Genomic DNA, 24,527 nt, shown 5'->3' with positions numbered 1-24,527 from the left:
AAGATTACATATTATTTGCGAAGTTCCTTCCTTTTTCAGCAAGCTGTACTGAGTCTAAAAGTGCTAGACACTTGTAGTGCCAACTATGTGTGCATAGGCGACACTAAAAAATGTTCATTTCCTTTCCCTTTCTCTTGAATGCACAAAGGGCTCGATCCCATTTATTAACTTAAATAAAGCAATAAAGCATCTCCCTCAACATGCTATGGGCACCAGCGGGGTATTAATGAGGGCTGCTGAAGACTAGGGTGGGAAAGGCAGGGCAAAGTGTATGCTGACCATCAACATCAGGGTTGTAATGCTATAGGTACGGACATGCAGGAGTATGGAGAAGCAGCGTGTCTCTGATGAGTGCCCTGCAGAAGCCTTAGTCCTGATGAACTTACACACTTCCATTCACTATATGAATAAGAAAGACAGTGGACTTCCCCCTACACTTGGGCACAATGCTGAACTCTTTCCTGGGATCCTAGTTGGAATGTAGATTTCCTGAGATCCAACTTCAGATTGACTGAACCTTTGGTAGGAGCCCAGCAATTTGCATTTTTAGCAAGGACTTGATATACAATAACGCATGGGAACAGTTGTCCTAAACTTGGCATTGTGAATTATAGCTTCACAGGCTCTAACATAGTTGAGATTAAAAATTGTATTAGTAATTTAGCTAGCTGAATTTTTCCTTCTTAGTTGTTAAAGAATTGAAGTGATTATAAAATAAAGTGGAGGCATTAGAAATAGATTCTCAAGGGATCTCTAAACATTATAGAAAACAAGAAACAGGATTCACGGTGCTGAGATTGGTCATCAGAACTTGATGAGGTATCCATGGCTCTGGGGAATTGGTTGAAAGCTTTCCAGAACACCAAGGAACAGAACAAATGTTCTGTTTGTTTATTCATTAATGAAGGCAGAGCTGATGGACGAATAGCATGGAAATGAGGAGGATCAGAGAAGGATTTGTAGGAAATTTCTGGAGGGAGGACAGAGATTGAGAACAGGGCTAAGGTTATCAGCAGCCTGGAAGAGAATGGGGACAGGTCTCCCCAATAACATGCATGCGTTTCAGTAAGTCTCAGGAGTTGAGGCTGACCCTTGGCATTGCCTGAAACTCACCCAGATTTGGGAAATAAATGTGTTGACACAATGTGATAGGCAGAATTCTAAAGATGTTCCCCCAAGATTCGCCATAGCCTGGTCACTCAGACAAACACTAACCTAGGCACTGATGTAAAGGGACTTTGCAGATGGAACCAGTTATTAGCCTGTTGACCCTAAAATATGGAGATTATGCTGGATTACCCAGTTGGGCTCAATGTAATCATATGAGCTCTTAGAAGCAGAAGAGGAAGGCAGAAGAGTCAGTCAAGAGATATGGGCAAAGAAGAAGACAAGAGAAATGAGGCAGAAATGGAAATCAGAGCGATTCAAAGCATGAAAAGGACTTGGTTTGCCATTGCTGGCTTTGAAGGTGGAGGAAGAGAGCAAGGAGCCAAGAAACGCAGGTGGTCTCTGGAAGGTGAGGACCCCTGCCTGACAGACAGTCAGCCAGGACACAGGGACCTCAGTCCTGCAACAGCACAGAGCCTAATTTGGTCAACTTGAATGAGTTTGGTAGCAGATTAGTCCCAGCCCTGCTGATAAGAGCCCTCCATGATAGTCTTGTGAAAACTGGAACAGAGAAACCAGTTGAGCCAGCCTGGGCTTCTAACCTATAGAACTGGGAGAAAATACGTTTAAGCCTATAAGTCTGTGGTAATTTATTACAGCGGCAACAGAAAAGTAACACACACACACACACACACACACACACAACACACACACACACACAATGACTAGATGATGGGCTGACATTGTCCCTCACTACCTTCTTCTACTGGTGAACTCAATATCCCACAGCACAAGTTCATGGACTGTTTGCCAGATGTACCAAGCACTTCACACCTTTGCCTGCTCTGCTTGTGAAGCTCTAAATCTAAGTTATGCTGATATGTCAGAATTCCAAAGCTCTTCTGGTCAACTGTCCTGGCCCCTCCTTACTATCATCCAATCCTGTCCTAAGATTACACACCAACTTGGATCCCAACCTTGGTCCTCTGGCCTTAGCTCTTTTCTATTATTTCTCTGTTGGGCCTTCCTGGCAGATTCCTACTTGATTCACTCCTCATTCTGTACTCCCTTGGGAAAAGCTCTGTCCATAATCATCTGCCCTTTTCCAGTTTTATTTGTTTAGTGTATACAGAAAAGATAAAAATACCCATCTTTTTTAAATGGGGGGTCTTGCAGAATTGTTATGAAAGTTGTGGATGATGCATGTAAAGTATCTACCATGATGCTTGGCACATTGTGGACCCTGAAATATGCTACCTATTATAAATCACAATACCAGCTGTGAACTTAGTTGCTTCAATAAAAACAAAAAATGCCTGGACAGTATGGCTCAGTGGTTGAATGACAGTCCCATGTACCAAAAGGTCACCGGTTTGATTCCCCTTCAGGGCACATGCCTGGGTTGCAGGGTTGATCCCCAGTAGGGGGAGTGCAGGAGATAGCCGATCAATATTGATTCTCTCCTATCAATGTTTCTATCTCTTATCCCCTTTCTCTTCCTCTCTTTCTCTCTCTCTCAAGTCAATAAAAACATATTTTTAAATAAATAAATAAATAAAACAAACCCCCCCTCACATGATAAGAAAAACAGTTAAATGATACTGAGTATATTAAGCTTTGTTTTCAGATTCAATTTTTCATAGGCAAAAATAATATGTAAAAAATAGCTAAATAAAACAATATTAAATCACAACAAAAACATCAACAAATTGAGCCCTCATGTTGCCAAAGCTTATCTATATCTCACTGAAAAGCTTCTCCATCGTCTATCATCCCATCAGAGGAAGCCACAAGGATACAACCTCTGGCTTCCACTGAGCTCTTGCAAACACTCATCTGAGTTGCTGACTCCATCCACATCTGACTCTGTTTAGTGATGCCCACCTCTAGCTGGGATTCAGCCCTCTGGGAACTGGCTCAGATCTCATAACGCTTCTTTCCCAACTCCCTCCCAGTTTTCCACACGCACACGTGCTCTGTGCTTGCTTTGAAGAACCTGTGGAGCAGCACTCACCTTTCCAGCAGTCTGAGCAGCATATGGCCTACATTAGAGATCACAGCTCTTCAAAGAACCAGAAAGTAACTTTCCGTTCCGGGTTAGGCTGTACTTGCAAAGCAAAGCAGAGAAAATGCGTTTCCACCAATGGTGAGCATGGCGTGTTCTCATGGTCTGATATGTCTCTGAGATCACTTAATTCTGTGAGTGGGTATTTCAGGAAAATAATTTTTAAAAATCAAAACGAAGAGGCCATTTTAATTTGAGAATAAAAAATGGTTACCCTCACTGGTTTGGCTCAGTAGGTAAGAGTGTCGGCTTGTGGACTGAAGGGTCCTGGGTTCAATTCTGGTCAAGGGCACATGCCCGGGTTGTGGGTTGGATGCCCAGTAGGGGGTGTGCAGGAGGCAGTCGATCAATGATTCTCTCTCATTATTGATGTTTCTATCTCTGTCTCTCACTTCCTCTCTGAAATCAATAAACATATACACTGATTATTATGATCTCTGAACGCATAATAATCTGGCCACGCAGTGTAGACTGACCACAGAGTTGGGATTTTAAAATAAGGTTTTTCCATGTATAAGAACTGCATTGTGGGTGGTTAGAAAGAAGTAGAGGACTTACTAGCCAGAGGCTGGGGGCCACTATCTCCTGGTCCCTTGACATATCAAGATTTGCAAGCTTTCCCTTATACATAAATACACTGAGTGGCCAGATTATTATGCGTTCAGAGATCATAATAATCTGGCCACTCAGTGTATTTTTTAAAATGAACACATACACAAGGAAGAAAGGACTCTTTCAAAATGCCTACAGCACTAGCTGTTTTGTAAGGTTCACCAAATTTGAGATTCCTGTTGTGGAGGACCAAGGACTTAAATAGAGAAGACTAATCTCTATCCCCTAGGAAGCTTGGCTACTGGGATGGACCAGACGATCGTTCATCTGCTCTCGCAGGTTGTTTGTGGTGATGACCTCCATGGCTGGTGAGGCCAGTTGGTGCTGGGACTAAGGTGGACAGTTCATGACGGGGTGCTCAGAAATCAATTCAGCTAACAGCTTGTAAACATGCAAGGAAGAGACACTAAGAAGGAGCCACATTGATTCTGACAGTGATGCTGCAAGGGAGTCTTTGCCTCTCCTGCTTATGATGAGCACACTAACCTAACAGGGCTAAGCTCAGAGACCTCGCAGCCAATACACTCTCAAACCAGGATGCAAACACAGGGCTGACTTCAAACCCAGGCTCTCTCTACTGTTTCACAGGGGTAAAACCACCCAACAAACCATTCAAAATAGGAACAATCACACACACACACACACACACACACACACACACACACACACACAGAGACAGGCACACACAACATGCACACATTCCTAATAGTGAGAATCTAGCTTCATCTATCCGTATGTGTGGCCAGGTCATGTTTCTTTATTTTAAAACAGTGATTTTCAACCTTTTTCATCTCATGGCACACATAAACGAATTTTTAAAATTCTGCAGCGCACCAAATACATATTTATTTTTGCTGATCTGACAAAAAAAGTCAATATAATTATTGTCACTCACACCAGATGGCTATTGTTGTGTTGGCTGTTGTCATATTTTTTTTATTTGACAATCTAAGGGAAAAGAGGTCAGTGCCCACACTAAATAGTCAGATATTGCATGTTTTAAAATTTCTTGCGGCACACCAGTTGAAAATCACTGCTTTAAAAGTAAGCACTTTTGTTTTGGTTTGGTTTTAAAGAACCTAGTATTACCAGTGTTAAAGGTTTTGACAGTGATCGATTGCCATTAGCCAAGCTTCTGCTTTGTTTAAATATCGCATGTGCAGCCCTTACCTCTCCATGCCTCATTCATTAAGTGGAAAGGGGAACTATTTACATAGGTGGCTACTTGGTTCCGACATACTGTTAAGTTGCCCACCCCCTCATCACCATCTCTTTTCAGTCTAGTTCTGTGGGTCGATACAGCATCACCAAAGGAGATATAAAATAGCTAGCCACATGGCAGGCAGCCAACTATTAGCAGGACAAAAGAAAATGATTCTATCAAGCATGGTGGAAGGAGGCCTGGGTTGTGCCCTGCTCCTGCCGATGAGGGTAGGCACCTAAAGTGGAAGGGTCGAGAGCCAGGTTGAACCAGGAGTGGCGATTACTTTTGAAATCTGAGTCAGTGAGGTTGGGAAGGAAACTAGAACCATTACTGAGAAGAGACAGGGTCAGAGCTTTAATCCAAGGACCAAGGCAAGGATAAAAATGGGAGAAAGAGCGAGAAGGCTGGTGGTCAGAACAGGGGAGCAAGGACCCGGCTGAGGAGTGTGGCTCAGAAGTAAGCCATGCATGATGTAGCTGTTATGACTCCTTTTAAGAGTCCAGAGTTTCAGGCCGCCTCATGGGGTGTACATCTTAAAAGTCAGGATTCATGCTTATTGAAGCTTGGCAATTTCCTGGCATTGGGACCTCGGGCAGGGCAAGTCACTTTTCATTCCTCATTTGGCAAATAAAGATTAAAATGATTGCTTAACCACAGGCAATTATTCAGTGCCTGTCTCGGACCTAGGCACTGTTGCAATTTAAAAAGAAGCCAGAGCCCCCACCTTCAAATAATTTTTCTAACACATTTAAAATATATGCTACATCTTAGGACAGCCATCACCTTATTTTCTTCAGTAAAAGCTATGATTTTTGTTGCCTTCAATGCAGGTTTTAATTCTGCTATTGTATTTTTGGTTGTCTTTATCATTTCCCTTTTTTGTTTTTTCCCCGATTCCATTGACTTTTCATCCTAATAAGTTTCTGACCTATTTCACTGAGCTATATACCTTTTAAAAAACCCTATTGAATATGCCAAGGAGTTTTTAATGTTTTCTTTTAGTTTGGGTAGTAAATAATTTTTAAGAGGCATTTCTTTAAGTGTTCAAAATGGTACTTCCTTTTTTTGTATGCAACGTGTTTTTCCTAATGGATTCACTTCATCACTGTTTTCATTCATTCTAACCAGAGTTATCCATATTCAGTGTTTCCCAGCATTCAGTCCACATGACTTACTCCCACCCCTCTCCCTGAAACTTGGCTGGGGCTCTTCAGATCTACAGCCAGGGGCCAAGCCCCAGAGGCAGCAGTTTTACTTGATGTGGATTTGTTGGCCAGAGGTGGGTCACTCCTGCCTGACTTTCTAACCCCAGGACAGACAGTGGACAAACAAAACTACACCCCTCCTCCAAATCCACAGGGTTTCCCTGCCCCTGCCGGGTTAACTGTCTACTCAGGCTCCTCAGCATGCAGGCCGTCACCATTTACCCCAAATCACACTTCCTGCCCCACCGGCTTCTTGGGTTGGCAGTTTTCTAATGGACTGAACTGAAGGGGAAGATAAGATTTGGGTTGTGGAAGAGTTCTGGGAAATTAAACTCACTGCTGCTTCCAAAACACAAAACAAAACAAGAAACCCTAACCACAGCAGCAGAGGACTGCCCTGTGTTTAGTCTTAAAGGGGCCCTGCATTTATTTTTAAGCTAGGGAGCAGGAGGCGGAGGGGCCCAGATGCTTGTGAGGCTGGTGGTTTATTTGTTCATATGCCATCTATTATGTTTATCAAACAGGTTACATTTTTTTTTTTTAGCAATTTAAGATATTTTTATTCCTCTAGTACAAATGGTTGATAATGGGGGTCTTACAAACATGATTCAACTAATTCTTAGGATTGCTATAAATATTTCTATGAAAGTAACCTTTCAATGATACCCTTCCTATTAAAACAGGATGCATTAAGAGCAAAGTAAATTCATGTTCTTTAGGAATAAGTTTTATCCACTCACTGAATTCTGATATCAGTAAAGCATCAAACAGACTGTCAAATTACAGGGGGAAAGTTAGGGAGAGGTGGGGGAGATAAGAGATCAATCAAAGGACTTGTATGCATGCATATAAGCATAACCAACGGATACAAAACTCTGGGGGGTGAGGGCATATATGGGAGTGGGGTGGGGGGTGGCAATGGTAAGATATGTACACATATAATACCTTAATAAAAAAAATTCAAACAGGTTACATTTAATCTTTTAGATTCTGGAACATCTTCCCAGTTTCTCTCTGAGAATGTCAATTTTAGTTTTCCTAGTCCAGGGTCATCTTAATTGTCAAAGTCAGCTTGAGTTTATGTTTTTGTTTTTTTTTTTTGCATCTTCATTATTTTCTTTTTTTATAATGTTTTTAAAAAATATTTGTATTGATTTCAGATAGGAAGGGAGAGGGAGAGAGAGATAGAAACATCAATGATGAGAGAGAATCATTGATGGGCTGCCTCCTGCATGCCCCCTACTGGGGATCGAGCCCGCAACCTGGGCATGTGCCCTGACCAGTAATCGAACTAGTGACCTCCTAGTTCATAGGTTGACGCTCAACCACTGAGACACGCCAGCTGGGCTTCATTATTTTCAAATGAAGTTGAGAAAGGTTGCATGAGAGCTTGCTGACCTAAAGCCACATTTTAGAAAAAATTCAAAGTCAGATATTTGCTGAGCAATTCCTTCAGCTTGCAAGACATCTGTATTACAGGGATTACACAGCATGATGATTACTAGTATGTTCACACACACACACACACACACACACACACACACACACACACACACATTATCTCCCCCGCTTTCATGTGCACTTGGGACAGGTACAGTTTCTTTTCCTCTGTGTTCACAGTAGGTGGTCAATAAGCACTGAATGACTGAATGAAGGTCATGGAGGCATAAAGAACTGGGAGAGTGATGCTTGCCGAAACAGAAGGAGCAGAGGGAGTGCCCAGTGATTTTATGAGGAAATGTCTTCCTTTTTTATTATCAAGATCTAATGCTAAATGTGACCTATCAGTGGTAAGAAACATGGAACCCAAATCATAGACATTCACTATGCCTTTCTCTCTCCTCACCACCCCCTCCCGCAACACTGCATTTACTATGATTTCCCTGAGCCCGAACTCTCTTCCCCATGTCAACTCAGTGTCAATGTCATCTCCAATCTGAAGCCTTTCCAAACTACTGAGACCAGGCTGGGCAATCATCCTCTATGCATCCATGGAGCCCTGGACCCTGAGTGGCATCTGGAGCTTGACCCAGTATCCCCATTGCCTGCTTATATATTGTCTGCCCCAAAAGACAGTCCCATTCCTAAGGGCTGGAATTATGACTACTCTTATATCCCCCACCACCTCTAACAGGGCCTGTGTTTGTTAAAAGAATTAATTGATGAACAAAAGTGCTCTCAATTATAAAAAAATGGGAGCCTCAATTTATTTGGACATTAACATTGATATTAAGCACTTATCACATGAATAATAAGAGTAGCAACTAACCCATTTAGTATTAGCAAATTGCTCATATGTATAATTTTTATAGAAATAAATGAACTCTTTATTATGTCTATGTTGACTATCAATTATCAGTAAGTACATATTACACATTTAGTATGTGCCCAGGGAAATGTTTCAGGAGCCAAAAGAAGAAATCATACCTGGTTCTTGCCCTCTGGGGATTATCTTGACAATTCTAGTTGCTAAGCATATGTTTTATCAAGCACTCCCCTTCCCTCCCTTGAAACATCCTCCATGAATGTAGGAATTGTTGTACCTTACTGTATCTACAGCAGAGCTTGGCACATAAGTAGGTACCAAGTAAATATTTACTGAATGAGTGCTAGAGACCGTAGTCATTGTTGGTTCTGAAGGGTAACATGACACTGGATGTTTTTCGGGTTATTATTTTGATGTCATTCAAAATTGGATTGAGGAAGAGATTTGGGGTTGGGGGGAGATTTTTTAGCTCCAAATTTCCTTCTTTCTAATTTATCTAGTTACCTTTTTGTGTTCTGATGTAAATTCATGGAGTGACAGCTCTTCAAATGTAAGCCTAATACAAGGGCAGTTATGAAAGGAAAGCATTGCCGAGAAGTATCAGGTGATCTAGGAAACATATTTATAAAACAAAACCTTTTTAGAAAGGTGAACCTATCAGAGTTTTTTTTTGTTTTTGTTTTTTTTTTTTCTATATGATTGGGCATATTTCCCCATGCAAAATGTCCTTTGGTAAGTAAGCTCTTATCCTAATGAGGATGGCATTCTTCAAAAAACACAACTGAGCAGGGCCCGCGTGGCCCACTCTGAACTCCAGCCTCATTTTACCTGGCACTCTGCTTCTCAGCTTTTTGACATCTCTTGGGATTCTAAATTCATGGATTATTTTATTATTTGTGGCTTCTCCTCACCTCTTATAAGTGAAGCTTAACTCTGTTTCTCTCACAGGCTTTGTCCATCCTTAATCATGACTCTCGAGGGCTGTACCAGTCTCAGCTGCCTAATCTAACTTGCCCATCAAGATCTTATGCCTTGGCTTAGGTGGTTATAAGCTCTCCCACCAAGTTCACCCTGGCCCCTCCAGGAGGGCCCAGAATCTCTGCACTGGGAGGGACGCTGATAGCTGAATTTATCCACCCACAAGTTACTAATTCTATTTTACCTTTGCCACAGTTCCATTTGAAATCCTAATAATGTTAGCATGGCCTCTGAGCCCTGACCCCCAGAGCCTGGGCAGATGTGTGGCTGTGACAAGCAAGACCATAGGGGGTAATATTTACTACTTTCCTAGTGGCCTGGGGATGGCGATGGAAAACATAACGCTTCAAACTGATGTAAATACAAAAATGACATGGGCAGGGGCTCATGACTTCAGGCCACTCCAGGGGACAAAGAGGCAGTGGTAGCTAAATGTAAGAAATACTGTTTTCAACGCGCTGAAGGTTGCCTCAGAAACAATGAGAACTTTCAGCAGGTCATCCTGGGAGCAGCAAGAGCTTCCCCAGAGGACGCATCTGCGAGAAGCCAGCGGGCCATTGGTCTGTTTTGTTAATGTTCCCTCTTTTCCTTTCTCCTCACTTTGCTTCTCCTGATCTTTGCAGCCCCTTTGGCCTGCCTTCACCTTTGTGCAAGGACTGGCTGTCACTTACCATGCCCTTTAGTGTCAGATCTGCTAAAGGAGACCGGTTGCCATGGAAATCGGGCCAAACATGTAAATCAACAGTGAGGAAACCCACAGGCTGAGCCTTCTTAATCAGGTCCAGGTGACTGTTCAAATATGCATATATGCTCTGGCATCTGGAAGAGAAGTGGATTTTGTTTTTAAAAGGGGGGTAGGGTTGGGGAGCAAATTATTCTTCAGAAAGAAACCATTTGTACTTCCACACCAGATCCAGAAAGTAAGCAGAGCCCTAAAAGCTTCAGCAAAGAATCTTCCCAAAACCCATAGAAACTAGCACACCGTACTCAGAAATCACTGTACTATCACCAAGAAAAGGTGGTGTGCTATAGGGAAAAGTGCAAAGGTTTGGGATCAGAAGACCAGATCCGGAATGGCTTTGCCCCTAGGAGGAGTGTAACCACGAGAGAGTTATTCAAACTTTCGGAACCACTTTCTTTGCATCTGTAAAACCAGATACATGTTCCCTGTCCAACTTACCTCATAGGGTTATTGTCAAGATCAAAAGAGATTATGTAGGTGAACATGCAGTATTCTGTAAGCTGTGCAATACTGTACATATGCAAAGGATTTAAAAAAATTAGTATTCGTAATTATAATAATAATGATGAGATGACGAATGGAGACAAATATACGTGCCCAGGCTCAGGATCGGAATTTGCTAAGGGAAGTGACAGGATGGAGTGAATGCAATTAGAATCAGGAATCAGGAGACTTGGTTCCTCACCTTCACCCACCAAATGACATTGCGTCAGTTCTCTCTCCTTTTTAAGCCTCAGTTTCTTCATGTGTAGGATGAGGGAGTCAGACTACCTATCTCAGTCTTTTTTTTTTTTTTTACAGAGAGGAAGGGAGAGGGATAGAGAGTTAGAAACATCGATGATGAGAGAGAAACATCGATCAGCTGCCTCTTGCACAACCCCTACCGGGGATGTGCCCGCAACCAAGGTACATGCCCTTGACCGGAATCGAACCCGGGACCTTTCAGTCCGCAGGCTGACGCTCTATCCACTGAGCCAAACCGGTTTCGGCCTATCTCAGTCTTTACATGGTCAGGTGACAATGGGCTGAGATGATGGATTCAGATCTTGCCCTACCTACCCCAGAGGTAACAGTGACAGCCTCCTTGAACTTCAGTTTCCCCATACAGTCAAATGGTGTCACCATACCTACCTCCCTGGGTTAAATTTCATTGCATGTCACAAAGGTTAAAGGTGGTGCCTTCCCCTTTTCAAAGGTTCTTCCTTATTAAAGCCTTGAACCAACACTTCTAGAAGAAAGTGGGTTTATCAGAGATTGGCATCCATGTCACTTCCCACTGGTGTCTTTGGAACAATGGCCTTAACCATGAAAAACAGGGCTTGAATAATGGCAAGGAAAAAAGTCCAGGAATTCAGTGTCCAAGGAAGGCTGACATCTAAGACACCTAGATGGTATTTATGATTTACATTTTTAGAACATTTTAGGAGGACAGCTCAGAGATTTTGAGTTCCAGTTTTGTACCACTGTGAGTGTTCCCAATGAGCTCCCGACGTTCCTGAAAGTTGTTAGATTAGAAACGAGTAGAGCAGTGGTTTTCAAACCTTTGTAGTAAATACAAATTTTAAGATGAACTCTAGTATAGAAAAGGTAGGAAAGCAAAAATGCCCTATGTGAGTGTGTGAGTGAGTATACGTGTGAGAATGTGTGCCTGTGTGATGTATGCCTGAATGGAGGCAACGGCGGCCCTGCCTACCAGGCAATCTTTTGCTCCTTGCTGTGACACCTCATTCCCATCTGTAAAAGTCTGCCTTCGATCACTTTAGGAGGACGGCGATGTGGTTGGAAAAAGGCTCCCCATCCACACTGTCATCAACTTGAGCTCCCTGAGTGTGCACCACGCCTTCCCCCACAGCCCAGCGAGGAAAGCAGAGGAGACTCGCAAAGAGGTGCGGACAGGTGACCGAGTCCACACTTACACCCTCCTCTGAGTGGTGCTGCAGCCATGTGTTCTCTGTATTCCAGGTCAGAAGTGATCTGTCAAAGCCCCACATTCAAACCCTGTTTTAGCATGATTCTATGACAGACTTAGGAAAAAGACTCCTTCGCGGCCTCCATGCAAGGTAGGGCCTGAACCATCTATCTGGATGGAATATAATCACATCCCAGTTTTCTATTTCCCTGCTCCTGGTCCAACAGGAACCACAATGACAACCAAAGCCTCGAGGACATCCTTCGTAGACAGAAGGGGAGTCTGCACTCATTGTAGCAATGTTCCTCCTCAGAACAGCATCACTGCACTGAGAGCAAAGGGATTTTTTAAAAGAAGTTTATAAGTGTTTTCATTTGCCTCTCAAGGCATCTCAGGACAGGGCATTTGGTTTCAGACATCTGGGTCAACAAGAACCAATAGGCCTAATTATTATTGATTCGTCATTGTCTCATTGACTGCGGGTCTTTGCACACGGTGAGATTCATTTAGCCTCTACATATATGGTCACTCATGAATTAATGAGATCCCTGGGGGACGGGGCATATGCTTACCCCCTTGACTCCTAACCTCCTCACAGCTGTATGTTTATTCTTTGAATGCAGCCATTCTCCTGCACATTTTTTCAATTATACCTGACCATGTGTGCTATCTGAGTATATCATTCAAAATGAAATGCACTTGGAAAACATTAAAATAACGAATGCACATCATTATTCACATAATTTTAACCTCGCATGATACCTTTCTGGGGTTCTGACTTTGATTCATTTTGCATGTTTTATCAATTCCTTCTCCAATGGCCGTCAGCCCTCTTCCAGCTCGGGAATCACATACTGACTGTTCCAAGTGGATTGCTCTCCCTCCCTCTCATGAACTCCAGGCTCATCCATCCTGTCTCAGAGGGAGAAATTCTTGCTGTCCTAGGCTCATTGTGGGTGATCAGGTACACCAAGCCTTTCCAAACCTAGTTCACTGTTTTGCAATCAGAGTTAATACTTTTACCTTACAGTCCCCCATGAATATTAAATATGGAGTCCTGAGCCCTATAAGATGATAGATGATCAATAAACAGTTCTCTCTTCTTTCCCATCACAGGAGATTAATTTCCAGCTTTAAAAAAAATTCGAGAGACAGGGAAGAATTTTCTCAGACATTATTGCTTACAATCTTAAATACAGACAGCACCCCCTGGAATCTCTCCCCTCCTCTCCCTCTCCACAAATCATGTCATTCTGTGGATTCATAGGCTGCTCAGAAGTATGGTGACCATACTTTCAAACCAAAAACCAGAATACATGGTCTAACCAAAGATACTATGTCCTTTGCCTAACTCAGATGGACCATTTTCTGTCTTTATTTTACTTGAATTTTCTTCCTTATTTTGCACCACCTGACCACTTCTTACACATTTGTTCTCTTTCCCTTATTTCTGGGACACTATATTCTTTTGGCTTTCTTACCTCCACTCTATCTGGTTCTTTTCCCTTCATTGTCCCTTAGATATGTGAAGTCTCCCAGAGATTTGTCCTTGTCCCTCTTCTCACTCTTTATTTATCCTTGGGCGATCTCTTTCTTCTCCCCTGGCTCCAGTTACCCTCTAGGGCTGAGGACTCCCAAATATATGGCCTTATTTCCTGCTCGCTTCGCTCTCATGAGCTCCAGGTCAAATATCCAACCACCCATCAACTGCTTCCTTTTGGATGTCCAAAGGGAACTCAACATAAACATAATGTGACACACATCGTCTTTTCTGGTATACTCGCTTTTCCTTTTGGGTTCCTTGAGCTAATCAAAGCCAATCTCATTGAAGCCATTGCTCAAGCAACCATTTGGGGGCAGAGTCAAGTGGGTACCATTTTTTACTATTCTCTTTCTCCTTTAGTTCCTCAATTTAATTTCTCACCAGGACCTATCAATTTGGGATCTTAAATATTTCTCTTCCCAGCACAACTTTCTCCAGTTCCACTGCTTCTACTTTATTCAGGCCATCTTCAAATGCCTGGATTAGAGATTTGGTCTCCTAACTTTTGCAGTCCTTCCTGGGATTCTTCTAAAATGCCACTCTGATTATGATGCCCATCCCTATCTAAACCCTTCAGCAGATACTCCACATTGTCCTCGAGATGAAGCACAAACTCTGTTGCCTGGCATAAGATGTTCTTTATTATCTAGATCTCCCTACATAACACTGTGTTAAATACATGTTTTCCATTCCTTCTCCCTCCTCACCCCTGCACACACCATGCTGTAGCTGCACTAATCTACTGTTAATTTTCATAATATGCCTGTGAATGTTTGCCTATTTTCCCCCTCTTGCCCAAAATTCTCTTCCTTGCCTTATGAAATTGGTTCACAGAAATTATGGAAATCACAGAAACAAAATAGGTCTGAGAAATAAATGAGATCAAGAAAAATGGATTATCCTGAAAGGAGTAACTGGAAAATCCAGAGAAAGTGGGAGAAAAGCAAGGTTAAGAGAATGAATTAGGAGAACTTCATGCTGACAATCTTAAAGGACCTGAAAACAACAGAATCACAATGAGAAATGAGTACTGATTGCAGGGACCTCAGCAAAGCAACTCAGACCAGGCTGGGCTCCTCTGCTTACATTCCCCCCCTCCTGCAGACTGAGTTCACTGAGGTCAGGGGCCGTGTCTTCCACTCTGTCTCTCCCTCCCCACAAATGGTCTAGTTTACTCTCCATGAGAGTCAAATTAATCCCTTTAAAGGGTAAATCTGATCATGTTTTCCCTGCTCAAGAACTAAAACTTGAATAAAATCCAGTGTCCTTACAATTGTCTACAATGACCCACATGGTTTGGCCCTTGGCTTACATTCTGCCCTCACCAGCCTCCCGCTCTCTCCCAACTTTGTCCCAGCCACAACAGCCTTCCCAATGACCCAGAGTTGCTCAAGGCCTTGGGCCTTGTTGTTCCTTCAGACTGGAGGGACCCTCCCCTACAACCATAGTTTAGTACCACTATTCATTCAGAGTCCTGCTCAAGTGTCATCTCCTCAAGGATGGCTTCCTACCTAAAATAGTTCCCACCCATCACCCCAACATCCCTCACTCCATGTTTCTCCTCACCCATCTCTATTTTTCTTTGGAATGCTTATCAATACCTGGTGTGCAAATGTGTTTTCTCTCTCTCTCTCTCTCTCTCTCTCTCTCTCTCTACACACACACACACAAACACACACACACACACACACACACACGAGTTTGTGTGTGTGTGCGTGTTATGTGAGCATGTCTATGTTTAAGTGTGTGTGTATAATTTCCGTGAAAATGAGACAGGCTAGTAAGACAGGGCAAGTGTAATTAGGGAAACTGAGACAGATAGTTAGATGGCCAAGCAGTTTACAGCCATCTAGTAACTCGAAAAATCCAATCTTTCCTAACCAAGGACACTTAACAGTAAATGATTTACACTTCTCCTCCTCAACCAGGGGAACAAATAGCCTAAATTAGCCTACTCAGGGAGATAGATAGAAGAAATCCTATTAGTGCCATTTGTGCCAACCATACCCAAGGATGGATGAAGTTAAGGGAATAAATCTCATTTTGGCTCATCAGCATAAAGCTGATGACTATTCTATTGAGATCCTCCCCTAAGACCGCCCCTAAAATTCCAGTCCTTTAAAACTCTCAAGAGCAGGACCCAGCACTCTCTCTCTCTGGAGCATGCCTGTACCTTTCCCTCTCCAACTCATTCTTTTCCCCTGGTGCCTTTCTCTCTCCTAAGCTCCAAGGGCCTTTATTTTGCTTCTGTAACTTGTTTCCTGAGCCTTTGCAGCCCAGCTGGCTCACTCCTGCTTACTTCTGTAAATTTATAAATAAACTTTATCTTATAACTTGAGTTCCTGGCTCTGAATTCTTTCTTTGCTGAGGTCTAACTTCACTGGTAACAACTGGTACCATTTCACTGCCAACATTGCCAGTAACAAAATCAGGGACTTTGTGTGTGTGTGTCTGTGTGTGTGTGTGTGTGTGTGTGTGTGTTTCACTTTTGTATCATAAGTGCCTCTAGGAGTCTCATCAGACAGTCTGGAGAATGGACTTTAACCCTTGCTCTACTGCCAACCTGGAATCTAGTACTTATGGACTGTGTCAACATCTCCCCACCGAACCCCACTATCACCAGGACCTCATTCTGAGACAATGGTGGTCAAGGTAGTCTAAGAGAATTAAGACAACATGTAGTTTAGAGGAAAAGAGCTCAAGTTAGGATCAAATGCAAGGCGATCTCTGGCTAAGCAGAACCATTTCTGGCTGTTTGGCCTAACATACAGGGAGACTTTGTTTGTCAGTTACATGCATGGGCACATCTAGCTCGTGTTTACTTAATTTCTAAGCTCACAAGACATTTCTCTTCAGGGATGTCTTGTCTAAAAGGATTATGGTAAATCAAGAGTATAAAATACTAAATCTGTTTATCAACACATGTTTCTACAGTTTCAAATAGGATTTGCTGATGCTAAGCTCTAAGACAGAGGTGGCCTGCTTTTAGAGCCTGAAGTCACACCCAAAGAGGCACATGGTTCTTTATTCCATGGGATTAGTTGTCCTTTCCAAACAGCCCGCTTCACTTTAATAATAATAGCTAAGCCCATTTCTTTCTAAGCCCTGAAGGACAATGGGTCCTATAGTCTTAGAATATTCATAGACCTGATAAGATAAACTTTCCTTTGCAAGGCAATATAAGGAAAGAAAAATGAAAAAGAACAGACATTTATTGAATACATACTCAATAGATAAGCTGGAGATAAAATTTGAGAATCCTCAAATTATAGAAAGAAATAAAGGCAAGAGTGTGGATGGGATCACCTGGGAAAAGAGGGCAAAGAGAGAACCCAGTTATGATGAGCTTTGATGTTATGTTCAAGAAAAAGACCATGAACTTGAGAAGGAGATTAAGGAGTCAGAGACACAGGAGGAAAACTGGAAGAGGGTGACATTCCAGAAAGAAAGCCAAGGAAAAAGAGTGTTAATAAAGGAGAGCAAAAGTATTGGTGCCAGATACTGCTGAGAGCTCAAGGGGCCTGGGTCACATCCTAAGTACTTAGAAGAGGTCACTTAGGACCTTAACAATAAATGTTTCAGGGGCCAATGGTGACAGAATTGACACTGGAGTGGGAAAAGGGGAAGTTCAAAGTGGGGGAATAGTGACCAAGAGTATAGGCAATGCTTTGGTGAAACTTAGTTCCAAAGGGAAACAAGGTGAAACCCAAGCAGGTGGTTGGAAAGGGGTAGGAAGTCAATTCCCGTGTGGAAAGAGTTGGGATTTAAATCCAGGTCTGACTCCAAGACTGAATTCTATTAATGGCTGTTATGCTGCTGTTTCTCTGAGTTTACATGCTAATCCATAAATCCTTCTTTCCTATTTTCAGTAAAAACTACTCACATGAGGTTCATCTATAGGAGAAAGTTGTGGATATTTTGAGTATTTCCTTGCAAAGTCTAACTATCCCTTAGGTTTTGTGTTGAGCTGTAAGATCTTCACAGATTGGCATTTCCATGATCTACTTTCATTTATATAACACCTCTAAAAGAGGGCAGTATTATTGTGATTTTATGGGTGAAGAAACCGAGTCACCAAGGCATTTATGGCAGAACTGACACAAGAATCCCCACTTCTAATTTCCAGCCCTGTGTTCTTGCTACTCCATTATCCTTTCCACAAGAAGTCAAGCAGGTTATGGATGATTGACATCTGCTGTTTCACCCTAGAACAACAATGGAAAAAACTTCCTCTTTTATAATCATTGGTAATAGTAGCAGAAGTAGTAGGAGTTGTCATAATTGTCAGAGTACAGTTTTCATAGCCTTGCCAAAGACATTACCTCACTAATCTCCAAGCGAATTCTGTTATCAGAGGTTGGTTCTCTCATAACTACTCTCCATATTCTGATGAGGACACTTTGTTCAAACATAATACATGTTGGAGCTGGGTATGAATCTAGATCTCTGAGCTCCAAATCCAGTCCTCTTGTCTTTGTGTTAGTGGTTTTTACATGCTGGAGTCCTTCAAGAATCTGATGATAGTTATGGCCCCTCTTTGCAGAAATATTTGCATGAGTGTATCACCAAGCTCTGGTGTTAAGTGTTCACATTACTACTAGGGTGTCATTGCTTCCAGGCCATCTCAGTAGAGGGAGCTAGGAGATGAAGGTATGTATGCTCACACTTCTGTATTTATTTTATTTATATCCATAAAACAATCACAAATTGATTCTAATACCTCTGATTTCCACCCAGTATCATAGGGTTCATTCTAACCTTCCCCTTTCCTGATTTGTGAGAAACCTGTCTCTCACTATACACATATATTTTTTATGTGCTCAATGTAGTATATACATAAAGAAGTTTCAGAATGGTGAACCCATACATCTATGAAAAATAAATTTGGTATTTATGGCACAATATTTATGTACAATTATTTTATCTGTAGCTATACAGCCTATTGTCAAAATATTTTTCCCCAAAGTTACTTAGGTTAGTTCTCCTCTTTCCAAAACCCTCTTTAGTGTGATTATGGTATTCATAACTAACACAATAGGCTCATTTTTTTTAAGTGTTTGTATTTCATTTTACCCATGCCCCACCACACACACGTATCCTGGTATCTATCTATCTCTTTAGCTTTCTTTCTATCTATTTATTTTCAGGGACACATGAAGCATCACTATAGTTCTAATAGTTACAGTTGTACAAAAAGCACTCAGAAAAGTGCCATGCCCGCCTACTGTCCTGTTCCTGTCCCCCTAGTCTTTGCATTTCCTTTCTATCCACCCAGTACAGATAACCAATCTCAGGTTCTGGTTTAACCTTCCTGTTTTTCTTTTGCACAAATGAGTACATACACATATATTTTCTTACATTGCCTGCTATTTACATGAAAGGGAACATATAGTCAACACTTCTTTGCATTCCACTTTCTTTACTTAACGATATATCCTAGCAATCACTCCATATCAGTTATTATTCTGAGTTTTACAGATGAAGAGGCAGGCTTGAAGAGGTTGAATAACTTTCCCAAAGTTACACACCTGGTAAGGAGTAGTAAAGCTGGATTTGAACCCAAGAGGTTTTGAATCCAAATCCATGTTCCTTCTATTACATCAGTTTCTCATCCATGGGTCCTGGCATATTTTGGATTATCTCTAGCTTCTTTGAACTTCCTTAGATCATTTAAAAAGTTAATACCTGTGTGGTCTAGATCACCCAGATGACTGCCTTATAACCACATACTTCCAGGCATTCTCATTTCCCACAGGATCTGAAAATCACCTTTCAGCCTAAAGTGAGTGCCCTCAACATAGCTGGGCATGGAAGCTGTAGGGAACAGGAAGGAAGCAGTTACCTGGCTGTGGCCTTGGCTTGCAGCTCAGGAAAGGCAGCGTGGCCCTGCACCATGTGGTCTATCTGAAAAAAAAAAAAACAAAAAAAAAACAAGAGAGATGGGTCAGTCTCACAGTTTCTCTAGTCTCTATTCCAGCCAGAAAAGATTTATCAAAATGTCTGTTTCTTTCAACTCCTTTTTAACAAAGAATTTAAGAATGTTAAAAAGCCAGCTCAGCAAGAGTGTTTCAGCTCTTACAGAAATCTAGCTTTGCTTAACCTAGTGTTGGCCTCTTGGATTTACAAAACAATGATGATGTATTACAGAACTGTACACCTGAAACCTATATAATTTTATTAACCAATGTGACCCTGATAAATTCAATAAATAAAAAAAATGAAAATAAAAATTAACTTGAATTTTTAAGAAAGAAGTATAAAGAGAAAAGTAACAGGAAATGAAACTCTCAAGGCTATCCTAGCAGCAGCAAGTCCAAGAATGAGGTGTGAGAAAAGGAGTGAGAAGAAGGGGTAACTCAAGGTAAGTGCTGGGGAAGCTGGTGTTGAAGCACTAACCTCTGGGTCATACCTTTTCCACCTCCTGATCCAGGCTCTTACCCCAGGGCAATGCCAGACCCTGAACTACTCATTGTGTCTTACTAATGGAGAAGATGAGTGAAAGACATTGTGAGGAGGAAGACTCAGTTAAGAAAAGAAAAAGAAAAAAGAAAGAAAAGTGTTGTCCCAGAAGAGTCAAGAGAACCTCCTTTGATTGAAGTTATGTCACATGGGAAACTGGAACATACCAGTAGCTCTCCAAGGACAAAGATGTCCGAGCTCCGCGGACAACTATCTTCTTCTCATGTCTAGGATTTTATTCCCTAAGCCACTTGGCAGCTCTAAACAAAATAATATGTAACACGCATCAGGAAGAGGAATGCTTTCCCGTGCTGTTGCTCTGCTTGCTAGAACACACCCAACACAGCATTGGGTTCCTGAACTTAATTTGCGTGTTTTCTCAAAGTTTCCATGAGTCTCTAGAACTCCAAAACAACTATTATGACAGATTTAATTTCATTCAAACGATGAAACAACTGGTTGTTTTGGCCTCATGGAGATAGTCTCTCTGAGGATGCTTCTTGAGAGCCAGGTCTGTGGAGGAAGGTAGAGAACTGGTTCTGGAGCCACAGTGGCTGGGTTTGCAGGCTGGCTCTGATATTAACCAGTTGTGTGACCTTGTGCAACTCACTTAGCTTCTCTGGACCTCAATAACCTCCTTTCCCCTTCCCCAGCTTCCTTTTTAAAACAATATTGCTGGGCCCGGCCAGTATGGCTCTGTGGTTGAGCATCGATCAATGAACCAGGAGGTCACGGTTCCATTCCCCATCATGGCACATGCCTGGCTTGATCCCCAGTAGGGGGCGTGCAGGAGGCAGCCAATCAATGATTCTCTTTCATTAGCAATGTTTCTATCTCTCTCTCCCTCTCCCTTTCTCTCTGAAATCAACAAAAATATATTTAAAAACAACACACAGGATTGCTGGGATTTAGAGAGTATCTCCCATAACCAACAATAGTATAAATACTATCACCTAAAATTTATTGTCTCATTTGCCATCTATACTAATAATAGACAAATATGTAAATTGCTGTACCTCCATGATGCCCACAGCCAATCAGGAGTGTGTATGCAAATTAACCCGACAAAGATGGCGGGCCTGTGGGTGGTGCACATGTGCACAGGCACCTAGTGGCTAGAGGTGGGTGTTCCCGCCCCCCTGCTGCTCAGGGCCTACACGCGCTGGTGCCGAGTGGCCAGGGTCCTGGGGACACCATTAGAGTGTCCATTCCTGTCAGCCGGGCCTGGGGGCAGCTGAAGTTTGCAGTCCTTTTGGTTTGTGCAGCCCCTGGACCGGAAGCAGAAGCCCAGAGTGTGGGAGCACCAGGAATGCTGGGAATCGTAGTTCTGGTGGCAGACGCATTACAGAATCTCCTAGACACTAGAACAAAGTGAGCCTGGAGCAAGTTACTGTTGCAGGTGGGGGATGGAGGGAAAGCAAAGGTGAGAGACATAAGTTAAGTCAGAGTGTCGAGGAAAAATTAAAGGGAAGATATCCTGCAACTTCTAGGAAATCTCCACCAATGGAGCAAAGAAAAAAAAAAAAGACCTCAATTATTCTGTGAGCACCAAACAAAACTGGATTGGGGTCTCAGACAATTTGCTCATATGATTTCAAAGACAGACAGAAACTCCTGGATTGGAGAGGTGCAGTTCAGGCTGAGGGATCCAACCCCTGTGCACGAATCTTCGTGCACCGGGCCCCTAGTATATTAATAATAAGCTAAGCATTTCATATATATTATCTCATTTATTCCTTACAATACCTCCATGGAAAAGACACTATTGATCAGTATGGAGATGAGAAACTGGGAGTAAAGGAGATAAAGTAACTTGCCCAAGGTCACAGGGGAATAAGTGACAGATCTTTTGTTTTTAACCAGATCTCTCTGTATCGAAAGTCCTTATTTTTGACTACTATGCCACATTATCTATTAAACTTCCAGGTATAATATAATTTGTTGAACTCTATTTGTATAGTTTTGCAGAATATTTCAATGTTATAGCAAAGCAATTGGTCATTTTGGGGAGAAATGCAGGTTTTGAAGGCTTATTTCCTACTGGGTTAGCGTGATGAGGAATATTCTGGACCTTAAAGAGGCTGCATCAGTAAGGCTTTACTTCATTTGATGCTAATTTTGATGGGAAGTACTTTAGGAGGTGAGAGAAGGGATCCTACATAATAAAAGGCTAATATGCAAATTGACAGAATGGTGGCATCACCAGTTGCTATGATGAGCACTGACCACCAGGAGGCAGACACTTAACACAGGAGCTGCCTCCTGGTGGTCAGTGCGCTCCCATGGGGGAGCACCACTCAGCCAGAAGCTGGGTTCACGGCTAGCGAGTGTACTGGAGGTGGTGGGAGCCTCTCCTGCCTCCGCAGCAGCGCTCAGGATTTCTGATTGATGGCTTATGCCTGCTCCCCACAGCGGGTTGGTCTAAGCCATCAGTCAGACATCCCCCGAGGGCTCCCGGACTGTGAGAAGGCACAGTCCGGGCTGAGGGACCTACCCTAGTGAGTGCACGAATTTCGTGCACTGGGCCTCTGGTATTTAAATAAGCTCCCAGGAGGAAGCACAGAACTTAGCATGTGTGGTGCATGCATAACGGCAGTTATTCAGTATTTACTGAATGCCGAATGCATCAGGTACTGTGCGTAGCCTCCAGGAGCACAGTGGAAAATAAGAAAGATAATACAATACATAGTAGCATTGAGATCAATAATTTGGCAATTATAGTATAGTTGCGGGAGGTGAGGCTTCAGCTGAGAGGCCAAGAACAGGCAGTTTGGAGGAGAAAAGAGTTGAAGGCAAGGCATGCGCAAAGGAGATGGTGATGAGTAAAGAGATGAAGATGGAGAGACATGTGGTTACAGACAATATGGAGACTGATCAAGCCCTATGCCTTGAATATTACAGATGCTCAGTAAACATTTGTTGAATAAAGGTAGGATGCATGAACCATACGGAGGCACACCACAGGCTCACAGAGTACCATGTACTTCTTGGTAGCACTTACCACATATCACCTGGGTGTCTATTTGTGAGAGGCACAATTTGGTCACAAGGTAACTGTATATTAAATTAGAGAATAAGTGAAGTGTTGGAAATAGGGAATAAATGAGGAGCATGGGGACAGAGAGTGGGTCTTAAAAGTCAGGTAAGTGTTTCAGTGTTCAGAGTTTTATTGAATTCGAGGCCTTAGAAAATTATTTTGATTTAGGGAGCAAAAGGATAAAAAAAAAAAAAAGTGAAGGAACATAAGTCTGCTAGAGTCTACAGGCCAGGGAGATGAGTAGGCATAGATAGTAGGAAATGCAGGCCCGCTCAGAGGCTAATACTAGGAACACAAGGCATGAATACTCCCTGTGCAGGTTCTGTGGTGGCATTTGTGAAGTTCTTTCACAATTCTTAGTTTATACATCAGTCTTTTACTCTACACCCTGAGCGATTTTAAATCAAGAGCCTCATTATGTCCCAGTCCCCTAGTGCCTATTATAATGCCTAACATCTTGAAGAAATGAATGAGATATATTTTGAAGAAAATGAAACAAAATTAGTGACTAATCAGTTACAGAATATAAGAAAATCTGAGTCAAGGATGAGTAAACTTTTGGGTCTAACAAAAAAAAAGTATATATTTGTTAATCCTCCCCTGAGGATATTTTTTCACCATTGATTTTTAGAGAGAGTATAAAGGAGGGAGGGGAAGAGGGAGAGAAAGGAGATATAGATGTATGTGAGAGAGACACAGTGACTGGTTGCCTCCTGCATGCACCCCTACCAGGGCTGGGGATCAAACCTGCAACCCAGGTACCTGCCCTTGATCAAGAATCAAACCCGCGACTCTCTGGTGTGTGGGCCGATGCTCTAACCTGAGCACACCGGCCCAGGTGTATTTTCTATATTTCTGATGCTCTGATATCTGGGGCCTTACTGATCCTGGAGTGGCAGCCTCTCCTAGGACAAGCCAATTCCTAGAGATAGTAAAGGATTCAGCTCACCTGTGAGCATGCCTTTTATGCAAACTAACTAATCCAGAGGCCACCTCCCCACACCTTATCTATGGACCACAGTTTTTCTGTTCTCATTGCCCTAGGGCCAGGTACCACACAATGGGACAAGCCCGGTGCTTCACGCGTGGCCCTGCATGGCATGGCATGCTCCCTCCTCTTGAGAACTGAGAGCAACAAACTTCTTTCAGTGGCAATATCACCTGATCTGCTGACCTCATCATACTTGAATACAAATAAAATCTACATTTTAAAACAGTGGTTTAGTGGAAAGAACATGCCCTTTGGAAACAGACAGGCTTGAGTCCAAATTCATGGTCTGTACTTACATTCTGTGCTATGTATGAAAAGTTACTTTACTTCTCAGAACCTCATTTCCTACAACAGTAACATAGGGTTAATAAAATTTGCTTTTCAGGAAAGGTTGTGGTGAGTGGTATAT

At 42.4% G+C, this 24,527-nt stretch overlaps 1 protein-coding gene across 4 annotated transcripts in view; it reads right to left on the bottom strand.

The window, feature by feature from the left end:
• FGGY (FGGY carbohydrate kinase domain containing) overlaps nt 1-24,527 on the bottom strand; it is a 398,594-nt gene that overhangs the window by 100,013 nt on the left and 274,054 nt on the right. For all 4 annotated transcript variants that reach the window (XM_028142287.2, XM_054720996.1, XM_054720995.1 and 1 more), the window contains exons 10-11: nt 19,474-19,535; nt 10,109-10,256 (exon numbers count right to left, since the gene is read on the bottom strand). In XM_028142287.2, the coding sequence (XP_027998088.2) occupies nt 10,109-10,256; nt 19,474-19,535 (210 nt within the window). The remainder of the gene's footprint in view (nt 1-10,108; nt 10,257-19,473; nt 19,536-24,527) is intronic.

This window comes from Eptesicus fuscus, chromosome 9, assembly GCF_027574615.1.
Source record: "Eptesicus fuscus isolate TK198812 chromosome 9, DD_ASM_mEF_20220401, whole genome shotgun sequence".
NCBI lineage: Eukaryota > Metazoa > Chordata > Mammalia > Chiroptera > Vespertilionidae > Eptesicus > Eptesicus fuscus.
This window is presented reverse-complemented; position numbering and strand designations above follow the sequence as displayed.